This window comes from Dipodomys spectabilis, unplaced genomic scaffold, assembly GCF_019054845.1.
Source record: "Dipodomys spectabilis isolate Male_0828 unplaced genomic scaffold, ASM1905484v1 ptg000126l, whole genome shotgun sequence".
NCBI classification, from domain to species: domain Eukaryota; kingdom Metazoa; phylum Chordata; class Mammalia; order Rodentia; family Heteromyidae; genus Dipodomys; species Dipodomys spectabilis.
In genome coordinates this window covers 4,237,134-4,263,721 of record NW_024870803.1, presented here as the reverse complement: position 1 = coordinate 4,263,721, position 26,588 = coordinate 4,237,134, and the positions used below count along the sequence as shown (strand labels likewise).

Genomic DNA, 26,588 nt, shown 5'->3' with positions numbered 1-26,588 from the left:
CTGAGCAAACAGTTCTGATAGAGAAATCTCCAAGTTAAAAGAAAACACCGAACTTTGAAACAAGTGCGGATAAAGATGGGGGCGTGGGGAGGCTGTGCAGCCAAAGGCTCGCGGTTCGGCCTACACCCCGAGATCTGTGTCTTTTGTGGGTGGGCCTGCACCCCGAGATCTGTGTCCTTTGTGGATGGGCCTGCACCCCGAGATCTGTGTCCTTTGCGGGTGGGCCTGCACCCCAGACCTCCGAGCTGGTCATCTAAATAGTCTCCCCACCCCGCACTCGTACCCCAGGCCCTGGTCCCAAGGCCGCAGCGCCCAGAACCCCAGGCCCCAGGGCTCGGCGGGGCGCCCCGCCCACTTCACCCCCAGCCCAGCCGTCCCTGCGCCTGCACAGTGGGGCTGAAAGTGAGCCGCCGCGGGGCGGGGCGAGCGTGGGCTCCGCCCCCTGGCGGGGCCGTGCCCGGCGGTGCCCGGTTTTATCTCGCCCGCCGACTGAGCTAGGCACACTTGGAGTCGAAGGCGGCGCGGCAGGATGAATGCAGGCTCCGACCCCGTGGTCATCGTCGCGGCAGCGCGGACCGTCATAGGTGAGCTGCCCTGCTGCGTTAGCCCTAGCCACCTGCCCGCTCAGCAAGCGCGCTGCGGCCCGGGCCCACGTCCGGGAGGGCCGGGGGCCGAGTGAGGGGTCGCCGCGGCACCTCCTGAGCTAGGGCTCGAGGAGCACAGCTCCGGGCGCCTCCAGGTCCACGCGCCACGCCCCCTTCTCGAGCCTCCGGCCCATTCCGCCACTCGGGCTCTGATTGGCTGGCTGCGGTACATCTACAGGGCCACCCGGCTATTTCATTGGCTGGCATAGGGAAGCTCCCTCTCGCTAGACCTCTGATTGGCTGTCTAAGAGACGGCTCGGGTAAGCACCCCCAGCCGGCCTGAGGTGGCCCGCTGGGCCCTGGTGGGCGTGACCAGGGCTCGGCGACCGCGGCCTCCTCGCGGCCTTTGAGGAGCTTGGTGCAAATCCACCCGGCCTGTGTCGCGCCGCCCCGGGCGGGCGCTCGTCCTCCGGCCGCAGATAACCTGGCCTCCCACCGTTCCCTTGTAGGCTCCTTCAATGGCGCCCTGTCCACCGTGCCGGCCCACGACCTGGGCGCCACCGTCATCAAGGAAGTCCTGAAAAGGGCCGCGGTGGCTCCGGAGGAGGTGTCCGAGGTCATCTTCGGCCACGTCTTGGCCGCAGGTAACTCCTCGGTGAGCCCGCCGGAGGTCAGGTTCCAGTCACGGCCGCACACGCACGCACACTGGCCGGCGCAGCCCGTGCGCACGCGTCCCCCGGTGGCCCCTGCCAGCCTGCTCCCGGCCTCAGGCTCGCTTGCTGTTGGTTTCGTGCCGGTCCTGCCTGGGGCTTGAACTCGGGGCCGGGCACTGCCCCTGAGCCCCCACACCCTTACTTCTGCCTTTTTGGTGCTCATGGGCGGGCGATAAGAATCTCATGGACTTTGCTACCAGGGCGGTTTTGAACCACGGTCCTCAGACCTCAGCCTCCTGAGTAGCTAGGACGATAGACAGGCATGAGCCACTCCACTGACACCTGACCAAGACTGCAGCTTGAGTCTCCATGTGCAATGTGGGTAGTGAGCCTAACGGGCAGCATCCCGGCATCTTGGTGCTTGTGGGGACTTTCTGAAAACTGTCAGAGGTGAAATCCAGGTCCCTATCCCCACCCCCAGGCCATAGGCTCCTAACTGGAAGCAGATGAACAGGGACTTGGACAATAGGTTCCCAGCCCTGCCAGACCTGTACCCTGGACTAGAGAGAGTCTCTGAACTCCTGAGTTCCCTGTTGCCCCCCGAGCTAACCCTATTTAGGCCCCACCACCTCACCCGCCATTGGCACCATGCCTCAGGTCTCCTGGTCCTCCCCAGGGCACCATGGTGTCCCTCTTCAAGTCTCCATTAGAGTTGATCTGGTTTGTTGAGATTGTTTTTCTGCTAACTAGCCTCATGGCTCAGTTTCCAAACAGTATTAAGTGCATTCGAGGCTGCAAGTGTTTTGGGGTACATGTGTCTGCTCACAGTCACTGGCTTTCTTTTACTTTTTTTTCTTTCTTTCTTTTCTTTTTTTTTTTTTTTTTTGTCGGTCTTGGGGCTTGAACTCTGGGCCTGGGCACCGTCCCTCAGCTCTTCAGCTCAAAGCTAGAGCTCTACCACTTGAGTCACAGTGCCACTTTTGGTTTTCTGGTAGTTTATTGGAGATAAGAGTTTCATGGCCTTTCCTTCCCCAGGCTGGCTTTGAACCGTGATCCTCAGATCTCAGCCTCTTGAGTAGCTAGGATTACAGACATGAGCCACCAACACCCGGCACAGTAGCTGGGTTTCTCATAAAGACTCTCCATTCAACCTCTCAAAATGTTGCTTCTTTGTGTCTTGCAATCAAATTCCCATATAACAAATTAGCTTCATCTGTTCTTAACTCTTAATATTCAGCCTGTTAAAAAGGATTTCAAGTCTTGGTCAGTGGCCTGTTTATTAGTTGTTTTGGTTAGTTGTTTTGGCCTGTTTGTTAGTTGTTTGGTTGTACATGCTATGTAAACACACTAACATTGAGCTACATTCCCTACTTTTTTTTTTTTTTTTTTGGTGAGCCAGGGTCTTGCTTTATAGCACAGGCTCGCCTGAAACTCTGCTTCCTGAGTGCTGGATTAAAAACAGTCACCACCACCACACTTGATTGGTTAGATTGTTTTTTCCAACAAACTCTAAGGAAAAGTTTATCTGAAACTTGTAATGGAGCAACTACTAAATATATAATCTGTTGACCATTGGTAACAGATTGTGATGAAAATATTTGAAATTTTCAATTTAAATCCTATCTGCTGGGGGGGGGGGGTAGGGAAGGGATGGGAAGGGAAAACAAAAGAGGAGGCTACAATGCTTGATAAGGAATGTACTCATTATCTTGCCCATGTAATTGTAACCACTCTGTACGGTATTTTCACAATAAAAAGAAAAAGAAAAAGAAATCCCTTCTGCTTTAAGAAGTGCTGAATTTCTCCTTGAATTACAGAAAGGCATTTGTTAGTTCTGACTTCATACTTATTGTGTAACCATTTATCCAAGAGATGATGAATGATAAGTACAGAATGATTTCTTTGTGGAGGAGAGACCTTCAAATACCAGGAGACTGGACACTGTATATCCATGGGCAAACTGATAGGTGCCAAGGATATACAGGCCTTTTGGCCTTTAGTGGGAACTGAGCTGCCTGCAGATTTTCAGAAGTGGCAGGTGACCTAGTTGGCATGTGGCATGCCTGTATGTACACTGTATTGTACTTTCCTAGTGATTGCCTTTGTGTTCCTTCTTCCAGGGTGTGGGCAGAATCCTGCCCGGCAAGCCAGTGTGGCTGCAGGGATCCCCTACCCCATTCCAGCGTGGAGCTGCCAAATGGTGTGTGGGTCAGGCCTAAAAGCCGTGTGCCTGGCAGCCCAGTCCATACGGATAGGTGACTCCAGCATTGTGGTGGCCGGAGGCATGGAAAGCATGAGCAAGGTAAGGCTCTCCTGGCCGCCCATGTCCTGTCATGGCTGAGGAAGCTGATGGGTGCCAGAGCTGGAATCAAAATGTACACGTGAATGACACCTACCTAAGGCTGTCTATTCTTCAGATTGCTTAGGAAATCCCAGTAGAAGAAAAGCCTACATCAACCAGTGCAATTGGAAGAGAATATGTATCTTCTACACTATTGTTACTGAAGCATACAGTATTTTCTGAATTAAACTCAGAATAGTAGTAGATTGATAGCCCTGGTTTTGTTTTGTTTTTTATGTCTTCTTTGGATACATGGCCCAGGCTGGGCTGGAACTCCATGATCCTCCTTCCTCTTCCTCGCGACTGCCCCACTTGCAGGTCTGTGGCACTAAGCGCTCTACCACTTGAGCTACAGTGCCACTTCCGGCTTTTTTTCTTTTTGCTTATGTGGTGCTGAGGAATCGAACCCAGGGCCTCATGCATGCAAGGCAAGCGCTCTACCACTGAGCCACCTTCCTAGCCCCCTGGCAATATCCTTGAATTTAAGTTTCCTTCCTGTTATGAGGAAAACTGAACACTAGAGGTTTCCACATACCTTCCTGTACATGACAAGGAAGACCGCAGCGATCACCTTGGCTGACTTTGTAGGTACAAAACATGGCAAGAGTCAGGTTGTGGTTGGGAATATGTATAGTCCCAGCTTCTCAGGAGGTTGAAACAGAATGATCACTTGAGCCCAGAAGTTTGAGACCAGCTTGAGTAACATTTCTTAAACCTCATCTCAAAAACATAAACAAGCCAGGCGCCAGTGGCTAACACCTGTAATCCTAGCTACTCAGGGGGCTGAGATCTAAGGATCACGGTTCAAAGCTAACATAGGCAGGAAAGTCCATGAGACTCTTATCCCCAGTAAGCCACCAGAAAACCGGAAGTGGCATAGTGGCTAAAGTGGTAGTGCAAGCCTTGAGCTGAAGAGCTGAGGGACAGCACCCAGGCCCAGAATTCAAGACCCATGACCAACAAAACAAAGAAAAACAAACATACACACACAAAACCCCATAAACTAGTAGTGGACATGTGGCTCTAGTTGTAAAATGCCAGCTTGAGCTACAAAGCCCCAAAATAGTGCAAGGCCATGAGTTCACAAACAAGTAAAGGGAAAACATGGAAAGGAGGGTTACTGAGTGGAGCCCTCAGGCAGCAATGGGTTTGCCCTGTGGGATTTCTTCCCCCAAGTCCTGTCCCTCAAATCTGCACAGTGGTGATAACAGTACCCCCACTTCTACCAAGTATGTTACCTTTTCCTTTCTATTCTAGCACCTTTTTCTGAGTAGTTGACTGGAGTTAAGAGTTTCATGGCCAGGCTCAGTGGTAGAGCGCTTGCCTTGCATGCCTGAGGCCCTGGGTTCGATTCCTCAGCACCACATAAGCAAAAAGGAAAAAAAAGCCGGAAGTGGCGCTGTGGCTCAAGTGGTAGAGTGCTAGCCTTGAGCTGAAGAGCTGAGGGACAGCACCCAGGCCCAGTTCAGGCCCCACATCTGGACCAAAAAAAAAAAAGAGTTTCATGGCCTTTCTTGCCTGGGCTGACTTTGAACTGTGATCCTCAGGTCTCAGCCTCCTGAGTAGCTGGGATTACAGACTCCATTTTTACTTCCTCCAGGCTCCTCACCTGGCTCATCTGAGAACAGGAGTCAGGATGGGTGAGATGCCCCTGGCTGATAGCATTCTCCACGATGGTCTTACATGTGCCTTTCACCACTATCATATGGGCATTACAGGTAAGGCTGATATAGTTGCAAGTTCACTAGCTTTAGGAAGTTTGCAAGAAGTATATCATGTTAGTGAGTCTTGCTGTTCCAAGCTCTAGCAGCCATATCACTTGATTCTTCCATGGCCAGAAAACTGTCATGAAATGGTGTCCAAAGGGTAAGTACATGGTGTTCAGGCAGTTGGAGGAGGTTGACTGGTAGCCTGTGTTTGTTCTGGGCCTCATGCTGGCAAGCCGGTGTTGACTGTAGAAGTTATTGATAAAGGGTGGATAGACTGTATTAGTCAAGGAGACAGGCCGCACCTCTCAAATGCACCTCACTTACTCCATCCTCACATCTTCACATCCCCACCTAGTAGCCACCAGTCCTGGGTTCAGGCTCTAGCATCAGGGGTCAGAGATGGGAGTGGAAGGGAGAAGATAGGGTGGTGGGTGGATTCAGAAATATTAAAATGTGTTTAAGCTGTAGCTATGAATTTGTATGTATGAATGTTCAAGTATTAGTGGTACACACCCACATAACCTTTTCCCTCAGTTAAGAAAGTGAATGCTAAAGCCCAAGGCACAAAAATACTAACAGTTAATGTGTACACATTTACACAGAAAGGGAGTGAGAAGGAAGAAAACAGCGTCCTTAAAAGCACTGTGGCTGGGCTGGGAAGGTGGCTCAGTGGTAGAGCGCTTGCCTTGCATGCCTGAGGCCCTGGGTTCGATTCCTCAGCACCACATAAGCAAAAAAAAGAAAAAAGCCAGAGTGGCGCTGTGGCTCAAGTGGTAGAGCGCTAGCCTTGAGCTGAAGAGCTGAGGGACAGCGCCCAGGCCCAGAGTTCAGGCCCCATGACCAGACCCAAAAAAAAAGAAAAAAAAAGAGCACTGTGGCTCTGAATTGTGGTGCTGGGATAAGAGGCCCACTCTGCACACACTGCTCCTCCGTTCATCTAAGCACTTGCTAATGTGTGGTTTTTGGGTTGCTAAAACTTAGTTCATTGACATGTTGGGTTTTTGCTATTCCTCCCAAGTTGAAAATGTTGCCAAACAATGGCAGGTGAGTAGAGAAGATCAGGACAAGGTTGCACTGCTGTCCCAGAACAGGACAGAGCATGCACAGAAAGCTGGCCATTTTGACAAAGAGATTGTACCAGTTCTCGTGTCTTCCAGAAAAGGTGAGTGTATAAATCAGAGTTGAAAGTTCAAACGTGTGTGCACGTGTAGTGGGCACTTACAGGAGTCAGATGTGGAGATGCTTCTTGGATGGGTGTGTGCTGTGGGAAAGGCTGTGCTGGGTTTGTGTACCTGGTTAGATGGGGAGTGCAGCCCAGAGGGCCACAGCCCCTGTGCCTTCCCTGCAGGTGTCCTGAGCACCTGCAGCACTGGTCCTGGTAGTTGGGAGGGAGCAGCTGCCTGTTCCCCTTCAGCAGTGAATGGCCATCCTGTGTGGCTGCTTCTGTGCGCTTTCCCATTCACATCTCTAGAGGAAGGGCCTTCTGGGCTATTGTCTTAATCTAACACAGAATGCAACAGCCCAGATTCCCTACTGCAAACTGCTATCTTACTGGCAGCCTGACTGCTTTAAGACTGCTGCCCCCTGAGTTCCAACCCGCCAGGTGCAGGGACACAAAGCACAGCTCCTTGTGCCCAGTGCTCCTAAACTTTCATCTGAAGGAAGAGGGATTTAAGAACAATTTCCCTAAAATGGTTGTGTGTACTTTCCTATTGGAATGAAAGTGGGTAGATTTTTTTTTTAACTAATGTGACTCTGCTTGTCTTTGAAGCCTGCTGACTGCTGGCTCTGTGGTGTTCTTGGTTTTATGCTTCCCAGGCATTACTGAAGTGAAAACAGACGAGTTTCCTCGCCATGGGAGCAACCTTGAAGCCCTGGCCAAGCTGAAGCCATACTTCCTTACAGACGGCACGGGGACCGTCACCGCAGCTAATGCTTCAGGTTTGCTTTCAAAAGGGCATTTGGGGAAGTGCCATCTTCTGCAAGGTCTACCAAGTGCATACCTTTCCCACACAGAATGATGAAAAAAATCTTACAGTTTCTCCATATTTACTGATTTACCTGAATTTTTCTTTTTATTCTTCGGGGGGTGTGGGGGTGCTTTGTAGCACAAACTAAGCTTGAGATCACAATCCTTCAGCGTCTTATATACTGGGGAATACAGTGTGTTCTACCATGCCTGGTGTTAATTGCCTGGCCTTACAACTAGAGATAAATGAAGAATTCCTGAGTTTAGTGTGGACATGGTAGCACTCACTTGTAATTTCAGATATAGGCCAACTGAGGCAGTTAGCAGGGCTGTATCTCAAAACTGAAAGGACTGGGGGCATTTTTCAAGTGGTAGATCTCTTGCCCAACATGCTTGGGTTCAGCTCTACCAATATTCCTTAAGAGTATCTTCTTGGGCTGGGAAGGTAGCTCAGTGGTAGAGCGCTTGCCTTGCATGCCCAAGGCCCTGGGTTCGATTACTCAGCACCACATAAGAAAAAAGCCAGGGGTAGCGCTGTGGCTCAAGTGGTAGAGTGCTAGCCTTGAGCTGAAGAGCTGAGGGACAGCGCCCAGGCCCAGAGTTCAAGCCCCACAACTGGACCCCCCCAAAAAAAGAGTATCTTCTTTCCATTTTCCTACCTAGCTCTCCCTTCCCTCTCTGCTCTGGGGGAAATAGGGTTCTTGGAGGTCTATGGTCAAAAGTATATGTAAGTATAATGTAAATTGCTGAAATTCGGCTTCACCAAGATGTCAATGTAACCCATGTCTAGTGAATACAGGACCCACAGATAGGTAACTTAAAAGAGCCTCCTAGAAATCAAGTATTTTACAGGAATGGGCGATGGTGCTGCAGCTGTGGTTCTTATGAAAAAGTCAGAAGCTGAAAATCGTGGTCTTAAACCTTTAGCACAGATTGTTTCCTGGTCACAAGCAGGTGTGGACCCTTCTATTATGGGAACCGGACCCATTCCAGCCATAAAGCAAGCTGTGAGTTTAACTTCCTACACCTGTTAATTGGTCTCTTGATATAGCTAAGGCCAGACCCCTAATTCTGTACTAAGTTCTTTTAAACCCACCTTTCTACTTCTGATCAGGATTGTTCTTTTTTTTTTTTTTTTTTGGCCGGTCGTGGGGCTTGAACCCTGGGCCTGGGCACTGTCCCTGCACTCTTCAGCTTAAAGCGAGCACTCTACCCCTTGAGCCACAGCACCACTTCCAGTTTTCTAGTGGGTTTTTTTTTTTTTTTTTGGGTCCGGTTGTGGGGCTTGAACTCTGGGCCTGGGTGCTGTCCCTCAGCTCTTCAGCTCAAGGCTAGCGCTCTACCACTTGAGCCACAGCACCACTTCCGGCTTTTCTTTTCTTTTTGCTTATGTGGTGCTGAGGAATCGAACCCAGGGCCTCCTGCATTGCAAGGCAAGTGCTCTACTACTGAACCACCTTCCCAGCCCTTTTCTAGTGGTTTTTATTGGAGATCAGAGTCTCACGGACTTTTCTGCCCAGCTGGCTTTGAACCATGATCCTCAGCCTCCTGAGTAGGTAGGATTATAGGTGTGAACCACTGGTGCCCAGCATCTGGATTGTTCTTGATTGCATCAGTAAAATGCTTCTAACCCTCAAGTGAGTTTCATTATACTTTTAGCAGTTTTTTTTTTGTTGTTGTTGGTTGTGGGGCTTGAACTCTGGGCTTGGGCACTGTTCCTCAGCTCTTCTGCTCAACACTAGCACTCTACCACAACGCCAATTCCAGCATTTTCTGCTTACGTGGTGCTGAGGAATTGAACCAAGGCCTCATGAATGTGAAGCACGCACGCTACCACTGAGCTACCTTCCAGTCCCCCTTTAGTCCCATGAGGGACAGTCAAAATTACTTTCCCTATACTGATGTTTGAAGCCATGGCATGGGCATCTGCAGTTCCACCTCTGTGCCCCACATCTAGCCTGCATAAGTTTTAAGATTGTTTGGATACACCATTTACCAGCTCAGCCCTGTGCTGCGATTATACATGGAGCACCCCACATAGCTGCATAGAGGCACCTTTAAAGAGTGACACGAAAGTGGCACTTTTATGTTGTGAATCTTTTGTCAACAGGAATGGTTTAATTACAGCCTTCATCACCCAGGGCTCTATCCATTCTTCTTTCCTGCAGGTCTTTAAAGCAGGCTGGTCTCTGGAGGATGTCGATGCATTTGAAATCAATGAAGCCTATGCAGCTCTCTCTGTTGCCATAAAGAAAGAACTTGGATTATGCCCAGAGAAGGTAATTGCCTGGCTTAGTCACTTGGTAATGGATAAAGAAGAGGCCAGGTGCCAGTGGCTCACAGAGGTAATCTTAGGTACTCAGGAGGCTGAGATCTGAGGATCACAGTTTAAACCCAGATCAAGCAGGAAAGTCCCTCTTACCATGAGAAAACCAGTGGTTCAAGTGGTACAGCACTAGCTTTGAGCTGAAGAGCACCCAGGCCCAGAGTCAAGACCTACAACCAACACACAATAGAAATAACTAGTTAAGCTCCTACTATGATAGTTGAATTGGGTTTCCCAGGGCAAAAATTCTTTGACCCCATTAGTTTATTTACAATGAATGGGGCATTGTGAAATAAAGAACAGGGAAGATGATCAACAGTGTATGTGGGGCATGAATTATGTCAGCAGTGAAAGGGTGGTTTTCTGTTAAAGCAAACTTGGGAATTTAATCTTTGTTCATGAATCCAATGATTTGATCCTTTCCCTCCTCTTCAGGTCAACATTGAGGGAGGGGCTATAGCCTTGGGCCACCCCCTTGGAGCATCTGGCTGTAGGATCCTTGTAACCCTGCTACACACACTGGAGAGAATGGGCAAGAGCCGTGGTGTTGCAGCCCTGTGTATTGGAGGTGGGATGGGAATAGCAATGTGTGTTCAGAGAGGGTGAACCGCTTAACAGTACTCACAACTATACGTGAACCTTGATTTTTTTTTTTCAATGTAAATTGTAATATGTAAAATCTAAGGAACAAAATGAGGAAGGGAACCACTCACAAGAATCCAAGTTGACAGCTTGCTGTACTTTTAATATGTAAGGTGTAAGACACTGCCTCTAACATTGTTATAAATAAAGGGGAGTGAGATCAGTCATCCAGGGCTCCCGAGTGAACGGCATCCTGATAGCCTCCATGTTTATCATCTTTGCTCTCGGGGTGTAATTTTATAAGGTCATCAATTCGAAGAATGGTAATTGCAGCTTCTGTGGCAAATTTCAAGCTCTTCACCTTAACAATGGTGGGTTCAAAAACCCCCGCTTGTTTGTTGTCTCGGGGCTTCCCATTGACCAAATCGAGACCTATCCTGTAATTGAGGAAAATGGGTTATAATAGCTGACAGAGATCTTGTTGATAACCTATTACTCCCATCCACGCCCTTCAAATCTTCATAAGGAGCAGTGTACCAGGTGTTGCAGAAAAGGGGACATGGCAGTAAAGTTTCCTATTACTTAATGATGATGGTCATGGTTTGTGTCAGTACCTGGATGAGGTTCTCACACTGGCCATTGGCACATTTGTCAGAATGTACTCCCACAAATTTGTGGGTGATTGTGAGAGCTCCCAATTAGATACTCTTGACCTTTTTGTAGTAGTGATGACCCAGAGAAGTGGAGTAGGAAAGGTATAACTCTCCTAATTATGTCATCATCCTTTGGATTAAGTTATGGATAATTAAATAAAAATAAAGGCTTGTTATAATGATTTAAATATTTGTGCTAAATCTATGTTTTGAAGTAATCTATTGAGAGCCAGGTGCTGATGGCTCATATCTTTGGATTATAAAATCTGAGGATGGTGGTACACAACTAGCCTAGGTTGAAAAATCTTTGAGACTTATGTCCAATTAAACATACACAAAAACCAGCAAGTGGAGCTGTGGTTCAAGTGGTAGAGCATTGACCTTGAACACAACATAAAGGAATAGGGGTGGGAATGTGGTTTAGCATTAGAGTGTTTGCCTTGCATGTGCCTGGATTCAACTTAACAGTACCACATAAACATTTGAAAAAGCCAAAATTGGCACCCCAGAACCCAAAAAACCTAGGGATAGCATGGAGACCCAGAGTCCAAGTAGAGGAATGGCAAATATTTAAATGAATTGGTTTTCAGGGGACAGTGATGGAACAGGAGATGTTCAAGACACTGTAACCAGAAATTGGCATCAACTTGAAACCCCTTTGAACAGGTATAGACTAAAAAGAAATGGTCAAAGAACAAAATTGCATGTATGATTAGTAGATGAAAATGAAAGACCTGGAAATCAAATACTTACCATTTTAGGTTTTTGCGTTCTGGGTTAACTTGAGCCTCATTATGAAATGCTCTTAACTTTGCAACCAGGTCTGTGGAGTCTTGAGCAGCGTTAACTGCCAGAGTATTAGGAATAACAAGGAGAGATCTTGCAAATTCAGCAATTGCAAGCTGTTCCCGAGACCCCTAAGAAACACAAAAGGCACTTGAAGCCCACTGCAGCAGCTTAGGTCTCCAGGTAGTAGTAAAACAGGAACTGACCTGCCATACTCTTGAAAACAAACGGCTCTTACCATGCTGGTCGCATAGTTTTCAAGGTAAATGGAAAGGGCTGCTTCTACGGCCCCACCACCTGGGACCACCGACTTGGACTCCAAAACTCTCTTCACCACACACAGAGCATCATGTAGGGAGCGCTCCATCTCATCACACATGAAATCATTTGCTCCACGCAAGATAATTGATGCAGATGTACGAGCCTTTGTACTATTAAAACAAAATGGGAAATTCCTAGTATTTCCACTGCATGTGCCTGGATTAAAGTCTGCCTGTGTATGACATTTGCCTATTCAGCAGTACAATGTCTAGACCATGCAAAAAGATGAAATGTATTTCACCTCAATTTACAATGGCCTATTTTACTTTATCCCACGCGTATAACTGCTCATATCACCAAGGGATTACAGCAGCAAATAAATGGGAAATTTACTCTTACTCATTAAGTCTGCATAGTTTCAGGACTTAGAAAGTTGCTTACTTTTTGATTAAGATGAGTTCATCATCACAAATTCTCTCCTGTACTACCTCTTCTGCTTGTCCCAACATTGTGGCTTCAAAAGTTTCTTCGCCTTCCAAATTGGCAAGGGTTGACAAAATACTTGCTGTGAGAGAAAGAAAAGAAAGGTTTTTCCTGATTGGTTTAGAATCTTTTCCTTCTTGGTTGGTTAGTTGGGACTCTTAACTTGGTCTGGATGCTGTTTGTGACCTTTTTCACTCTAGGGTAGCGTTCTACCACTTTGAGCCCCAGCACCACTTCAGGTTTTCTGGTGGTTAACTGAAGCTCACTTTCCTGCCAGGGGTGTCTCTGAATGTGATCCTCTATAATAATGCTATCTCAGCCTCCTGCATAGCTAGGAATAGAGGCTTCAGCCACCAACACCCAGCATGATTTTAGAATCTTCAAGATTCAGCTTTTCTGATAAAAGACATTAGAACAAATAAATATAAAATGGTATATGTCATATTTAGCAAAAGCCAAATACATTTTCTTGATATTCCCCACAGGAGTAAAATTCATGAAGTTTTCAGAAGTATATTCACCCTAGCCATCTTCTATGCTCTTAAAAAAAAAAATTCAACTCTGGATTGGGAATGTGGCTTAAAGGTAGAGTGCCTAGCATGCATGAAGCCTTAGGTTCAATTCCTCAGTACCACATAAACTTTGCCCTGAGTGCAAGGCCCAGGATTTGCAAAAACAAACAAAAGTGCAAATTATTTTGAAAAGCAGTATAGTCAGTATTTCAATGTAAAATGGTTTCCATATGGTCACATATTGGGTGTGTGTGTGTGTGTGTGTGTGTGTGTGCGGCATTTTATGAGAGCCAGTAGAAGACATACCCCCAGAAGCCTTAGCAATGCGTTTAAGGTCTCTCTTTAAAACTCTCCGGACTGCCATAGCACCAGCTTCCACAAAATACTTGAGACACATGTCATCAATCCCTCCAGTGGTGAGAACAACATTAGCGCCAGCCGCCAGGATCTTCTGAATCCTCTCCTTGGTGATATCTGACTCTCTAAAGAGAAAATATTTTCCTTTAGAAATCCAGATCATTGGTAATGTGTGACATCTTTTTAAAAAATAATTGTAAGCTAATGGTGTGTGCTGATGGCTCATGCCTGTAGAACTAGCTACTCAAAAGCCTGAGATCGTGGTTCAAAGCCAGCCCAGGCAGGAAAGTCCATGAGACTCTTGTCTCCAATTAATCAACAGAAAACGGGAAGTGGCACTGTGGTTCTAGTGGTAGAGCACTAGCCTTGAGCTGGAGAGCTGAGGGACAGCACCCAGGCCCAGAGTTCAAGCCCCATCACTGACAAAAAAAAAAAAAAAAAAAAAGTTAAATTAACTGGGTTTTTCTTCCCATCTATAACCAGAATTTAAAATCACTCCAATTTATAGAAAAACTCAAAAAACTATGTTATGTCATGAAGCAATGCAGTTCAGAACTCTACTGTTTTTAAGTCAACAGGCTGGGGCAGAATGGAGTGATTTGTGCCAGTCCAGGTTACAAAGTTCACAGAGAGAGACAAGATTGTTAATGGATACATAGGCCAGGTCGTCATGAGAAACAACTTTCAATATGCTACAGCATAGGAGGGTACGTAATCATGGCTGGTGACAATTAAGTACTTTGAAGCTCCTAAGAAAGAAATCATAAATCTGAGATCATAGATATGCCAGACACCCTGATACATCAAGCATTGTATATAAACAGTGCTAACATCATATGTGCTCCACAGCATTTAGTTACCACATCAATTGAAATAAAAGTAACCCAAGTTATCTGAATGATGCAGGTCACATGGAATTAGGCAGACAAAATCTCCACAACTGTCTACTGCAATGTACAGGTTGAATCCTATCACTTGCAGCCTTAGTGTCAATCATACTAAGTTAACACTCAACTGTCAGGTTCTAACTGCTTCTTTGATAAAATAAGTATCCTAGATCTTCACTTTGATTTTGAAACTAAACGTACCACAAAAGACAGACATACACAGATCAAATTTCATGTATCACCTTCAATCACATTGAAACATCTAAACTTGACTTGATAAGATGTTAAAGTCTTCCAATACACACAGCTCAAACTCCCAGCTGTATACAAAAATTATGTTATTTCTACTAATAAGCCCCTTGTTTGGTTATCTCTAAGACTCATTCTTTTTAGTACACTCAATTTGGTGTGACACAAGAATAACTCACAAACAGCTCCTTTCAAAGGCCAAAAATTTCCCACCATACCTCTGTCTAATTTGGTCCAATTTCTCAGGGTCTGTGATAACCACTTGTACACCAAGTTTCATTTTTGTTTTCTGCAGGCTGAAGTCAAGGCAAGCAATTTTTGCATTAACTATCCTCTTGGGCATGCCTGTAAGTAAACATAATGTAAGGTAACTCAAATACAATTTAACTTGTAATTCATTACATTAAACCTTAAGGACATGCAACCTCCTATTTTCTGTGCTTATGTTAGAGAAGATATTACTGTACACAAACCACAACAAAGGCACTTTTATACCGTAGTAATTTAATTCAAGACCTTACCCTGGGATCCCACCACACAGTTGAGTGCATAGCCGTTGACCAGCATGCTTTCTGTTTGACTTCTCCCGTGAGCTTTCAGAATATTAACAGACGTGACTGGATAGCGTGGCTGGCCTCTTGAGTCTGTGTACTTAATGGCAAGCACGGCATCCACTACCATGTTGGAGAAGAAATCACCGTTTCTTGTGAATAGTTAAGGATAAGGAGACTCTCAATGAAGGAAGGGCACACATTTAACACCCAAAGCAATTCTAGCCCTATTTGCTCCATAGTTCTGGGCTGGCCTTGAACTCTCCATCTTCCTACCTTTGTCTTTCAAGTACCAGCATGTCACTAAGCTTGTTACAAAGAATTGTTACCAAAACTGCTACATTATTATTTGCTACTGTTATATTCAGTTCCAATTACTCTTATGTCTCTATTTTTTTTCCTCCTTGGAATTCAGGGAAGGCAACAGGGAATTTAATAAGTGTTATGTATATTTCTATAACAGAATGGTTCACTCAGATGAGTATCCCAGGAAAAATGGTAAGTCTTAATGGCAAAAAGGAGGAAAAAAAAGAAACAGAAAAATAACCAAGGATACATTCCAATAATTTTGGAAGACATGGATGTCTTAGCAGCATTAATCAGGCAGTCTCTTCCAAGTTCATCTGTGTTAATAATTAGATTTTCACTGATGTATCGCACGGCTTCCCTGAAGCACAGGAGAGAACAGACTCATATATTCACTGAACTTTTTGGTTTCATCGTATTTAACAAACACATGGTCAAAATGTCACAGGCATTTTGTTCATGTCATAGGCACCTACTGTTCAGCCATTTCATATAGAAGGAGGGCACTTCAGAACCCTCCCCCTTCAGATCATGGCAACTTTAATGTATCCCATAAGCATAGCCACTAAAGTCTATGTTTAGGAGAAAATGTGGTAGTCAAATGGGAAGATGCACTCATCCCAGTGCTTTGAAATTTTTTCAAACAAAATTATGTTAGTAATCAATACTGTAAGAGTATTTACAACCACTACATCAGCAAACTTTCTCTAAATGGAAATAATCTTACTTGCATGCCAGCCGATAGCCACTAATTACTGATGTGGGATGAATTTTCTGTTTGACTAGTTCATCTGCATTTTTCAGAAGTTCTGCTGCAATAATAACCTGTCGAGAAAACAATCATTGTTGTAAGTAAACAGAATGTTCAATATATGCAATGCATACATAAATGACAGTAAAATGGCCAAGTATTAACTAACCACAATTGCCATAACGGGAATGAGTTACAGGTTAGTGAAAAGTATTAGAAAACTAAAGTACTTCATGTAAATGGCCCAAATAGAGAAAATAATGTGGCGAACAAACTAGTTCAGATGTTCCTGGAAAAGAAAACATATCCATTAGGTTTAGAGTTTAACACTCATGACTAGAACTATTTTATTAAATTAACAAATCCTGTATTTTCTTTTGGAAGAAATGATGTTATTTCTTAAGTCACATTACTTACATAAAGACTGCTCCCATATTGAGAAAAGATTCTTCCAGCTCAAGGCTAAAGCTTAATATAGAAGTAATTTTTCCTCAATTTCTTGTTTTGCCAGAACCAACACCTTTCTCACCAAAGAACAGTATATTGGTTGCTGGATAATCTATGAGACTTTATGTATCAAATCATGTTCACTCACAGGCCAGTCAGATATATGTACTTCCATTCTGAATTTCCTGAAAGTATTTAAAATACTTGAGCTGTGGCTGAAATGGTAGAGACCTGCCTATAAGTATAAAGTCCTCATTAAGTCCCAGGAACACCAAACAATGGGTAACAATCCCTCCTTCATATAATATAAAACAATTGTTCCGAGTTTCACACAACTATTTATTATACTGAAGGGGGGAAGGAGTGGGAGAGGGTCCCCAAACATGTGAAATTCCAATTTTTAAAATGAAGGGGCTATTTTTGTGTGTCTTATTCCTGGGGTTTGAACTGAGAATGGTCATTGTTCCTTAGATTTTGTGCTCAAGGCTAATGTTCTACTGCTTGAGCCACAGTTCCAGTTCTAGCTTTTTGGTGATTAATTAAGAGTCTCACAGACTCTCCTGCCCAGGCTAGGGAGCTGTGATCCTCACAGTTCAGCCTAGTAAGTATGTAGAATTACAGGCATGAATCACTAGCCTGGTTGAAGGGGCCATTTTTATCATTTCATATTCTTTTTGGGGGGGGTCCGGTTGTGGGGCCTGAACTCTGGGCCTGGGCGCTGTCCCTCAGCTCTTCAGCTCAAGGCTAGTGCTCTACCACTTGAGCCAAGGTGCCACTTCTGGCTTTTTTTTTTTTTTTTGCTTATGTGGTGCTGGGGAATCGAACCCAGGGCCTCATGCATGCAAGGCAAGTGCTCTACCACTGAGCCACCTTCCCAGCCCTCATATTCTCTTTCTAAATTGTACTAGGTAATTATAATCAGTTTTCAATTCTTGTTTATTAATCACTTCTGGAGAAACATCACCTTCTTAACTTTCTAGCTCATTTCTGACTCTCTTTAGGGCTGTTCTTTAGGCATCACCTACCACAGAAGTGGTCCCATCCCCAGCTTCTTTGTCCTGCAGATCAGCCAGCTCACAGAGAACTTTAGCTGCAGGGTGTTCCACCTCCAACAACTTCAGGATGGTCGCACCGTCGTTAGTAATGGTTACATCCTGAGAAAGCCAACGGAAAAGCGGTCAGCACAGATCCCCTGCAAATGCAGGCTATCACCTGAATCAGCACACATCTATGAAGGTACCCGTTGGGCTTTATACAATTCCCAAAGAAGTGGCGCTGTGCCACCAAGTGATGAGTGCCATCCGTGAGCTCTTTTACTCAGGGACAGCGTCCACGCCCTGAGCTCAAGCCCTACAACCGACAAAAAACCAAATACACTTTCTAATATCCAGGTTTAGGAGAAAAGGTATATTCAAGGTCTTTTTTCCTTTAACGCAACTAACAGTTACACGTACTTACTCCAATATCATCCACCAACATTTTGTCCAAGCCAACCGGACCAAGGGAGCTTTTTACAATATTGGCAATGGAAGCTGCAGCCATAACTGTAACCAATTGAGAAAGGTAAAATTAGAAAAATCTTACTGCCTAAAACCAAATCTAAAGATTAAAAGACACCTGACAGCCTTTCAAATCCCTCAAGCCTATCAATATCCTTTCTGTTTCTCAAATTATTGGGGGCCAGCCAGTTTCAAGTCGAGTGTTTTCCATAATGGACTTTAGAGAAATCAGGTCAGAAATGTCACGAGGGGAGGGGGGAGAGGCAAGGCATCAGCCTGTCCTTCAGACCCAGCGAATGGTGCAAGCTTTATTTCCCACTCGTCCAAGCAAAAATAGCAAGGCCCAAAGGGTCATCGAGTCAGGCACGTGATTCCGAAGCGAAGGGCTCCCGAATGAAGCTCCACTTCCGATCACAAATGACTCGCTAACTGCCGCTTTCGTCGGCGCCTCCTTCTTCCTCATGTCCACGCAGCATCTCAGTTCGGCTCTAAGAACGCGTCAGGGCAGGTTCTGCCGAGCCGGGGGCCGTGTGAGGAGCGGCGGGGCGCGGGGCGCGGGGCGCAGGCGCTGGCGCTGGCTCCGCGGGCCTTTGCCCGTCAGCAAACGGAGCCGAGCGCGGGGCCGCGCCGCCGCCAGAACAAAGGCGGGGCGGGCGCGCGCAGGAGCGCCGGAGCCCCGGGCTCGCGTCCCCGCACCCCGCCCGTACGCGCACGGACGCCGCCCCGGCCGAGGGACCTTTCTGGAAGCCGAGGGGCGGTGGAAAGGCGGCGGGCGGCCCAGCCGCGAGGGGCCCCGGAGGCCGGGATCGGCCTGCGCGCCGCCCGCGGGCCGGCCTCGCCTCTCCCGCCCTCACCGTTCTGGGAGCGGATCGCTTCCCCGGTGCTGCGGTCCCCGAACACAGATAAGGGCCCCTCCATCTTCACGGCGGGCCACGCGTGCGACTTCTACCGTTTATCTCGGCTCCTAGGCCGGGCGGCGGACACGAGCGCGGCGGCGACGGCGTGAGGAGGGCTCCAGCGGCGCCGCAGGGGCTTGTGGGCCGCACGCCCCGCCCGCTTCCTTCCTCCCACACCCAGCCGCGAGGCACTTCCGGAACGGGGGGGGGGAGAGATGAACTAGCCGGAAGTGAGGAACTTAGAAGGGGGCGGGCTTTTTTCTTTTTGGGTCAAATTAGAGGCCGAATGAGAAGGGCGCGAAAGTAGACCCCGGGAGTCAGGCTCGGGGGCCGCCGGAAGGAGGAAGTACTTCTCTTGGTCCGCCCTCCCGGCCGGGTCGCGTTTGCTCCTTGCATATTCTAGTACCTTCTAGAAGAGGTGGGAGTAGGGCGGGGCTCGGGGTGTACTTGTGGTAGGAAAGGGAAGGGAAGGCCCTCGGACTTCCTGAGCAGGCAGCCGGAGGCCAATCGGCAGGCTTGGCTCTGGGGACGTCGGTTCCTGGGTGGGATGGAGGAAGGCTGCCCCGCGCCGGACGGAAACGTCTCGCCTTTTTCGAGAAGAAAAGTGTCCTGACAAGGTTATCAGTGCAACCCCGGTGCAGCTGTCAGATGCGCGTGTGCACACGGCAGGACCAGCTTACGCTGAGCACCTAGCGGGCTCAGACCCCGGCGTCCCTCGTGGAGGAACCTGTGCGCAAAGCAGCGCCCAGGGCGAACGTCGTCCGGCCCTCTCCCGTTGCTACGACAGGATTGGTCGCCTCCAGACCGGCTTGCGCTCCGACGTCAGCGATGATTGGCGGAGCAGAGATGACCTCCCGGCCACTCAGAGGCCGGGATCTTTTTTGGTTCCGGGCCTTGAAGGTTCCTGTGGTCCGAGGGACCCTACGGCTTTTTCCCAGAGCCGGAATGGCCGCGGCCACCTAGCCGCCGGACGGCTCTGGACGAAGGAAGGCGAGGCTCGGGTGAGCCCCCCTCAGCGATGGCGCTGCAGCTGCGGTTCTGGAAATTGCCTTCGGCTTGCAGGAGCCTAGGTAATCCGCCCGGCCCCCCCAGCCCGCCCCGGTCCTGCTCGGTACGCGCTGGTTTGCGAGTCCAGTTTTAACTTGGGGGTGCACGAGTCCCGTCGGAACGCGGAAGCGCCGCCGGCGTTGGGGTGACGGCAGAAAGTGAAGGTCGGGGGCTGAGGGCCGCTCCCCTTCCCCCTCCTTCCAGACCCGCCTGCGGGGTGGGGTCCGCCCGGCGCGCGCCGCTTCCTTGACGGGTCTGGCGGTTCGCCCTTCCCAGAGCGGGCCTGCGCCGCCCTCTCCAGCTCCACGCCGGCCGGGAGCCCTACCGAGCAGCCTTCGGAAAACGAAGCCGTCGCCCCCGAGTTCACCAACAGGAATCCCCGAAACCTGGAGCTCTTGGCAGTGGCCAGGAAGGAACGAGGTTGGAGGACCGTGTGGCCCTCGCGGGAGTTCTGGCACAGGTAATAGGTCTGCTGGCAGTGCCCGGCGCCCGGCGAACTTGTCATCAGCTCCTTCAGCCCAGGATACTCTGGGGAGGCCCAGCTTGCAGTAGCGGCTTAGGGAGGGGGTGCTTCTCCTGGGCAATTAACAGGTGTCCTGGAAAGAACTTAGATTAGGAACTGGGTACTTACTGCGGCTTCTCAGAGTAGGTGACATTGAGAATGGTAAAATCCCAGAGAAATTATCTGTCAATAGAGCTTTAGAGCAGAGAAACTGCTGGAAGGGGAGTGAACGTGATGTGTTTGGGAACTGACAGGCCTTTGTACCTGAACTTTGATGGATGTGAGGTTAATGATGCAGTATGAAGATAGAAGAAGAGGTAGGAGATAGGTTATGAGCTTTGTAAATTAAGATAAAATATGAGGTTGTCTTTTTGTTTTGGTCCGGTCATGGGGCCTGAACTCTGGGCCTGGGCGCTGTCCCTCAGCTCTTCAGCTCAAGGCTAGCGCTCTACCACTTGAGCCACAGCACCACTTCCGGCTTTTTTCTTTTTGCTCATGTGGTGCTGAGGAATCGAACCCAGGGCCTCAGGCATGCAAGGCAAGCGCTCTACCACTGAGCCACCTTCCCAGCCCTGAGGTTGTCTTTTTAACTGCCTGGGGAAACTATAAGAAGATAATACATTTGTTATTCAAGGAGATCACTGTGATATTTCCATACAGTGTTTCCAACAGGTATCTTACTGTGTTTTCCTATGTCTGTATAAAGCACTTACACCATACTTTCCAGTTGGTAACTACCAGAGCTTGTTTTACTTTGTCATTTTTGTGTGTGTGCATTAATTATACAAAGGGGTTTAACCATGGTATTTCAAACATACATGTATTATGTTACAATCACATTAACCCCCTTGGTTGCTCACTCTCTTTCCTTACTCTCCTTTATTCATAAGCTTGTTTAACAATTATTGTATCCATATCTGCTTCAGGGAGAATACATTGTTGAGGTAAGGGAGCTAAATTGAAGACCAGTTAAAAGTATTGCTGGGAGAAGAGAGTACAATTGAGGAAGAATAATAGAGATAGAACAGGATAAGTTTTTTTCTTGTGGTTAAGATAAAAGAGATTCATAAACTTCTGCCCTATCTTCAAACCACAAACCTTAGCTCTCAGCTACTCTCTATAGCAAGGATTACAAACATGAGCCACCAGCATCAGTCTAACAGTGTAAATTTTATAAAGGTACATAAGACGCATGTATGTAAATGAAATCCCTTTGTATGGTTAATTTATACTAATAAAAATTTTACTAATTTAATACATGTATATTGTGATAAGTTAGCATTGCTACTTTTTAAAATTAATAGTGAGGGCTGGGAAGGTGGCTCAGTGGTAGAGTGCTTGCCTTGCATGCATGAGGCCCTGGGTTCGATTCCTCAGCACCACATAAGCAGAAAACAAAAAACTGGAAGTGGCACTGTGGCTCAAGTAGTAGAGTGCTAGCCTTGAATTGAAGAGCTGAGGGACAGCACTCAGGCCCAGAGTTCAGACCCCACGACTGGACCCCCCCTCCAAAAAAAATAATAAAAATAAAATTAATAGTGAAATAGAACAAATTTTCATATCTATATGTTTGAGAATTTGTATTCCTTTATAAATTTCCTTGTATAAAAATATGTGTGGGTTTTATTCATTTATGTATAAAGATGATTTTTCTTTTCTTTCTTTCTTTTTGAGGATATTGTGTTTGAACTCAGGGCTTTTTTTTTTTTTTTGGATCGGTCTTGAACTCTGGGCCTGGGCCCTGTCCCTGCACTCTTCAGCTCAAGGCAGGTGCTCTACCACTTCAGCCACAGTGCCACTTCTGGTTTTCTAGTGGTATATTGGAGATAAGTCTCAGGGAATTTCCTGCCCAGGCCGGCTTTGAATCTCGATCCTCAGATCTCAGCCTCCTGAGTAGCTAGGATTACAGGTGTGAGCCACCGGCGCCCGGCTTGAACTCAGGGCTTTGAACACAATAGGCAAATCTTCTATCACTAAAGCTGTATCTCTCACCCCAAGATGGTTGTTTATTGACAACTTTTTCTATACCTAGTTGCTCTAATTATGTTTTCTCCTAAAAGAATGTTATGAAGCAGATATAATAACTTTCTCCATTTTACAGGGGCAAGGAAATTGAAGCTGAAGGAGACAGGATTAATAAGTGACAGAGCTAAGATACATGACCTATATAACCTTAGTGGCAGGACATAAAATTTTCACTACTATGCTACAGTGTGTAGGTTTTTTATCTGCTGCTTGTTTTCCTTGGTGAGGATTTATTAGAAATAAATATTTGTAAGGAGTATTTAAAGTTAAGTTAGATGTCAGCATTATTTATTAGGTGGACATATAGCCTGTACATTTACAAGGCATTATATTGGTGTAGAAGATTCAGTTACTAAAAGTCTTTCATAGTTTTATAGTGGAAGGTAGACTAGGGATCACTGTTATAGTGGTATAATATGTTTTTAGGTAGTTAACGTAGTAAACAGGGAAGAGTCAAAGAAAGGATGTAAGGGAATTCACTTTGAAATAATCTGGATCCTAAGCCTTAGAATCTTATTGAATACTAAGCTTAGTACTTTACTTTCACATAGTTTGGATCATTTAAACTGCAGATCCTTTTCCATCCCTGTCTGGCCTTCTTAACCATCTTATCAGAGAATTTCGAAATATTCAAAAAATATTTTGATTATAAAGCCAATAGGAAAAGGCCTCAGAGATACTGAGACCCTCCATTTCATAGAGAGTTATTGGTCATTTTTCGTGTGTGTGTGTGTGTGTGTGTGTGTGTGTGTGTGTGTGTGTGTGTGTGTGTTGGTTGTGAGGACTGAACTCTGGGACTATGTGCCGCCCCTCAGCTCTTCGGTTCAAAGTGAGTGCTCTGCCACTTGAGCCACAGCACCACTTCCAGTTTTCTGGTGGTTCATTGAAGATAGTCTCACGGACTTTCCTACCCAGGCTGGCTTTGAACCACAATCCTCAGATCTCAGCCTCCTGAGTATCTATGATTATAGGCATGAGCCACCGGTGCCCAGCTTGGTCGTTTTTCTTAATAAGAAATATATTACGGAAATTAGCCCTTTGAAGAATATGTGTTAATTTTTTATTGCTTGTTTTTTGGTTTTTATAATTTTTTTTTTGAGATAGGATCTTGATATAGCATAGGCTATCCTTGAGATCTCTGTGTAATGCAGACTGACCTTGAGCTAGTGATTTTCCTGCCTTAGCTTCTCCTGGGCTGAGATTAATGTACCACCATGCTCAGGCTCAGTCTAGTGGGTGTTTTTTTCCTTTTCTTTTTAACCATGCAGAAATTTTGTCCATCTCTTTTATTAAAGCTATTTGACATTGTTGCTGTCATTTTTCTTTTATATAACAGTATTGGGGCTTGAACTCAGGGCCTGAGCATTTACTCTTCCTTAGCTTTTTTTTTTTTTTTCTCAAGGCTAGCACACCACCACTTGAGTGAGCCACACCTCCACTGCTGGCTTTTCTGGTAGTTAATTGGAAAACTGGAGAGAAGAATCTCATGGACTTTCCTGTCTGGGCTGGCTTTGAACTTCAATCATCAGATCTTAGCCTCTTAAGTACTAAGTTTATAGGCATGAGCTACTGGTGTGGATCTTCTAGTATTCTTATGATTTTCATTTTTACCTTTAAGATTTGCTGCATTTGTTTTCCTTTTCACTGGAAAATAAAAGCATATTTTTATCCAGTCATAAAGTCATAATCAGCAGCTTCAACTTTTTATAAAGCAGCTAAGTAAATAAGCAAAGCTCTTCAGAAATGCCAACTTTAAGATGGGCACTGGTGGCTCACGCCTGTAATCCTAGCTACTCAGGAGGCTGAGAGCTGAGGATCGAGGTTCAAAGCTAGCCCGGGCAGGAAACTCTGTGAGACTCTTATCTCCAATAAACCACTCAGAAAACCAGAAGTGGCACTGTTGTTCAAGTGGTAGAGTGCTAGCCTTGAGCTGAAGAGCTGAGGGACAGTGCCCAGGCCCAGAGTTCAAGCCCTACCACCGACCAAAAAAAAAAGCCAAGTTTTTTATTTGTGCTTGAAGTTACGTGTGAGTGGTTTTTTATTCTTGAGTATAGTTTCACAAAGGCTCTTAAAGAGGAAGCTTACCTTTTCCAAGTGAAATCTAGATTAAGTATGTTGAAGTAAATTAAGCATTGAATTCTTAAGAAGTAGATGTTGAGCTGAAGTCATTTAACTTTTGGTTGGGTGTTTTACAATTTTATTCTCTTTTTGTCCTATTTAGGTTACGAGTTATAAGGACTCAGCATCATGTAGAAGGGATTGTTGAGCATCGAAATGGCCAGGTTGTGGTTTCAGCATCCACCCGGGAATGGGCTATTAAAAAGCACCTTTACAGCACCAAAAATGTGGTGGCTTGTGAGAGTATAGGACGAGTGCTGGCCCAGCGTTGCTTGGAGGCAGGCATCAACTTCATGGTCTACCAACCAACCCCATGGGAGGCAGCCTCAGATTCGGTATTTTTGCTTTTGCTTACTTTTAAAAGATACCATAGGGGGCTGGGAAGGTGGCTCAGTGATAGAGCGCTTGCCTTGTATGCCTGAGGCCCTGGGTTTGATTCCTCAGCACCACATAAGCAAAAAAGAAAAAAGCCGTAAGTGGCGCTGTGGCTCAAGTGGTAGAGCACTAGCCTTGAGCTGAAGAGCTGAGGGACAGCGCCCAGGCCCAGAGTTCAAGCCCACGACTGGACCAAAAAAAAAATTAAAAAAATAAAAGATATCATAGGACTAAGGCTGTAAGCTTAGTGGTAGAGCACATGCCCAACATGACGAGCCTTTGGGTACATTCCCCAGGAACACACAGACACACAAATATCAAAGGCATGATTGTGTTAACTCTTGACGTTGGATATTATGATTCCCAAGTACTTTCTATGTGAGAATTGTATAAGAGCAAATCAGTTTCTTTTTCTCTTAGAAAGCAACCTTTTTTGTTTTTCTTGTTGATATTGGGGCTTGAACTCAGAGCCTAAGCTTGTCTCCAGTAATTTTCAGCTTTCTTGAGTGCTGACTTAACCTTTTTTTCTATTCCTGATCTTCAAAACCAGATGAAACGCCTACAGAATGCCATGACAGAAGGTGGTGTGGTACTGAAGGAACCTCGGAGAATCTATGAGTAAAAAGCAGCATTATTTTGGATGTGTACATATAAGACAGCTACTGCAGCCATTCAAAGAAAGCATTTAGAAGAACAAGCAGCATGGAGTTGAGAGCAATAATGTAACAGAGGAAGATGATTTGTAGTTAGGGTTCCTTGTTCTTCTTATCTGTGTATGGTTCTAGAATCATTTTTAATCAAGGCTATTTTTTCTCCTTTCTTGACCCTATTAAGTGTCCATAGATACTTAAGCTATCTCACAGTATCTAAGGGAGATGATCATCAATGACATGTTAACTATTTGAAGGCAAAGTTGTTTGTAAGTTACAAAATAAAAGTATATTAGTAACTCTTTATTTTCTGGTTCTGTGAGATTTCTTGTGAGCTTCCTGTGGCAAGATTATGCAAGTGTGGTTGTGAGAATTACTCATTACTGTGCGTAGCTTATCATGGCACGTGCTCTCAGTAAGTGGGAATTGTTTGATGCTCAGGGTATGGGCTATTATTTAGTTATTTATTTGCCAGTTCTGGGGCTTGAACTTAGGGCCTGGGCACTGTCCCTAAGCTGCTTTTGCTCAAGGCTAGCCACAGCACCACTTCAGGTTTCTTTTGTTTATGTGGTACTGAGGAATGGAACCCAGGGCTTCAGGAATGCTAAGCAAGCACTCTACTACTAAGCCACATTCCCATTCCTTTGTTCTTTTTAAAGCAGGAGTCATTTAAGCATACAGTTAGAAAACAATCTTAGTCACGAAGATAAAAGCAGTACATGCTACTCAGGAGGCTGAGACCTGAGGATTGCAGTTCAAAGCTGGTCCAGGTGGGGAAGTCTGAGACTTGTCTCCAGTTTACCATGTAAAAAAACGTTTAGCTGTGACTTAAAGTGATGGAGCACTAGCCTTGAGCAAGAGTTCAGAAACAGCCCAGGTCTTGAGTTTAAAAAAAAAAAAAAAAAGTTCATACTATGCTCCCTTAGGCCCGATTTACTGTTTAGAGAGGTACATTTGGAAGATGAAAGGCAGGCAGTGGGGAGCTGCAACTGGAGGTGGACACTGAGGGGCAGAGTGCTGGGTTGTGACTAGGTGAGAATTAGGAAAAGCAAGCCAACTGGAGCTTGGG

General features: G+C 46.1%; 3 protein-coding genes and 2 non-coding genes across 6 annotated transcripts; 2 read left to right on the top strand and 3 right to left on the bottom strand.

The window, feature by feature from the left end:
• Window positions 1-503: 503 nt before the first annotated feature.
• Window positions 504-10,391, top strand: LOC122116106 (acetyl-CoA acetyltransferase, cytosolic-like). Its single transcript, XM_042689741.1, has 9 exons — window positions 504-584; window positions 1,094-1,228; window positions 3,358-3,539; window positions 5,179-5,296; window positions 6,306-6,449; window positions 7,106-7,228; window positions 8,109-8,263; window positions 9,425-9,535; window positions 10,018-10,391. Exons 1-9 carry the CDS (start codon window positions 530-532, stop codon window positions 10,186-10,188), a joined length of 1,194 nt encoding a protein of 397 aa, XP_042545675.1. The 5' UTR covers window positions 504-529; the 3' UTR covers window positions 10,189-10,391.
• On the bottom strand, window positions 10,301-18,939 carry Tcp1 (t-complex 1). The gene is made up of 12 exons (XM_042689740.1): window positions 18,761-18,939; window positions 17,866-17,951; window positions 17,433-17,561; window positions 15,937-16,034; window positions 15,460-15,570; window positions 14,874-15,055; window positions 14,571-14,697; window positions 13,166-13,341; window positions 12,306-12,429; window positions 11,842-12,034; window positions 11,571-11,734; window positions 10,301-10,601 (listed from the first exon to the last, which is right to left on the bottom strand). The coding sequence occupies exons 1-12, from the start codon at window positions 18,822-18,824 to the stop codon at window positions 10,385-10,387; spliced, it is 1,671 nt and encodes a 556-aa protein (XP_042545674.1). The 5' UTR covers window positions 18,825-18,939; the 3' UTR covers window positions 10,301-10,384.
• LOC122116137 lies at window positions 12,127-12,252 on the bottom strand. The gene has a single exon (XR_006148902.1). It is a non-coding gene; the product is annotated as a small nucleolar RNA SNORA20 (small nucleolar RNA).
• LOC122116133 lies at window positions 15,679-15,818 on the bottom strand. Its single transcript, XR_006148899.1, has one exon. It is a non-coding gene; the product is annotated as a small nucleolar RNA SNORA29 (small nucleolar RNA).
• A 739-nt stretch (window positions 18,940-19,678) lies between the features above and the next one.
• Mrpl18 (mitochondrial ribosomal protein L18) lies at window positions 19,679-25,825 on the top strand. Of its 2 annotated transcripts, none has more exons than XM_042689743.1 (4): window positions 19,679-19,872; window positions 20,054-20,309; window positions 24,598-24,829; window positions 25,420-25,825. In XM_042689743.1, the coding sequence occupies exons 1-4, from the start codon at window positions 19,821-19,823 to the stop codon at window positions 25,489-25,491; spliced, it is 612 nt and encodes a 203-aa protein (XP_042545677.1). In that variant the 5' UTR covers window positions 19,679-19,820; the 3' UTR covers window positions 25,492-25,825. The 2 variants fall into 2 exon arrangements, with proteins under 2 accessions (XP_042545677.1, XP_042545678.1); XM_042689744.1 differs by having other exon boundaries at window positions 19,682-19,872; window positions 20,126-20,309.
• Window positions 25,826-26,588: the final 763 nt, after the last annotated feature.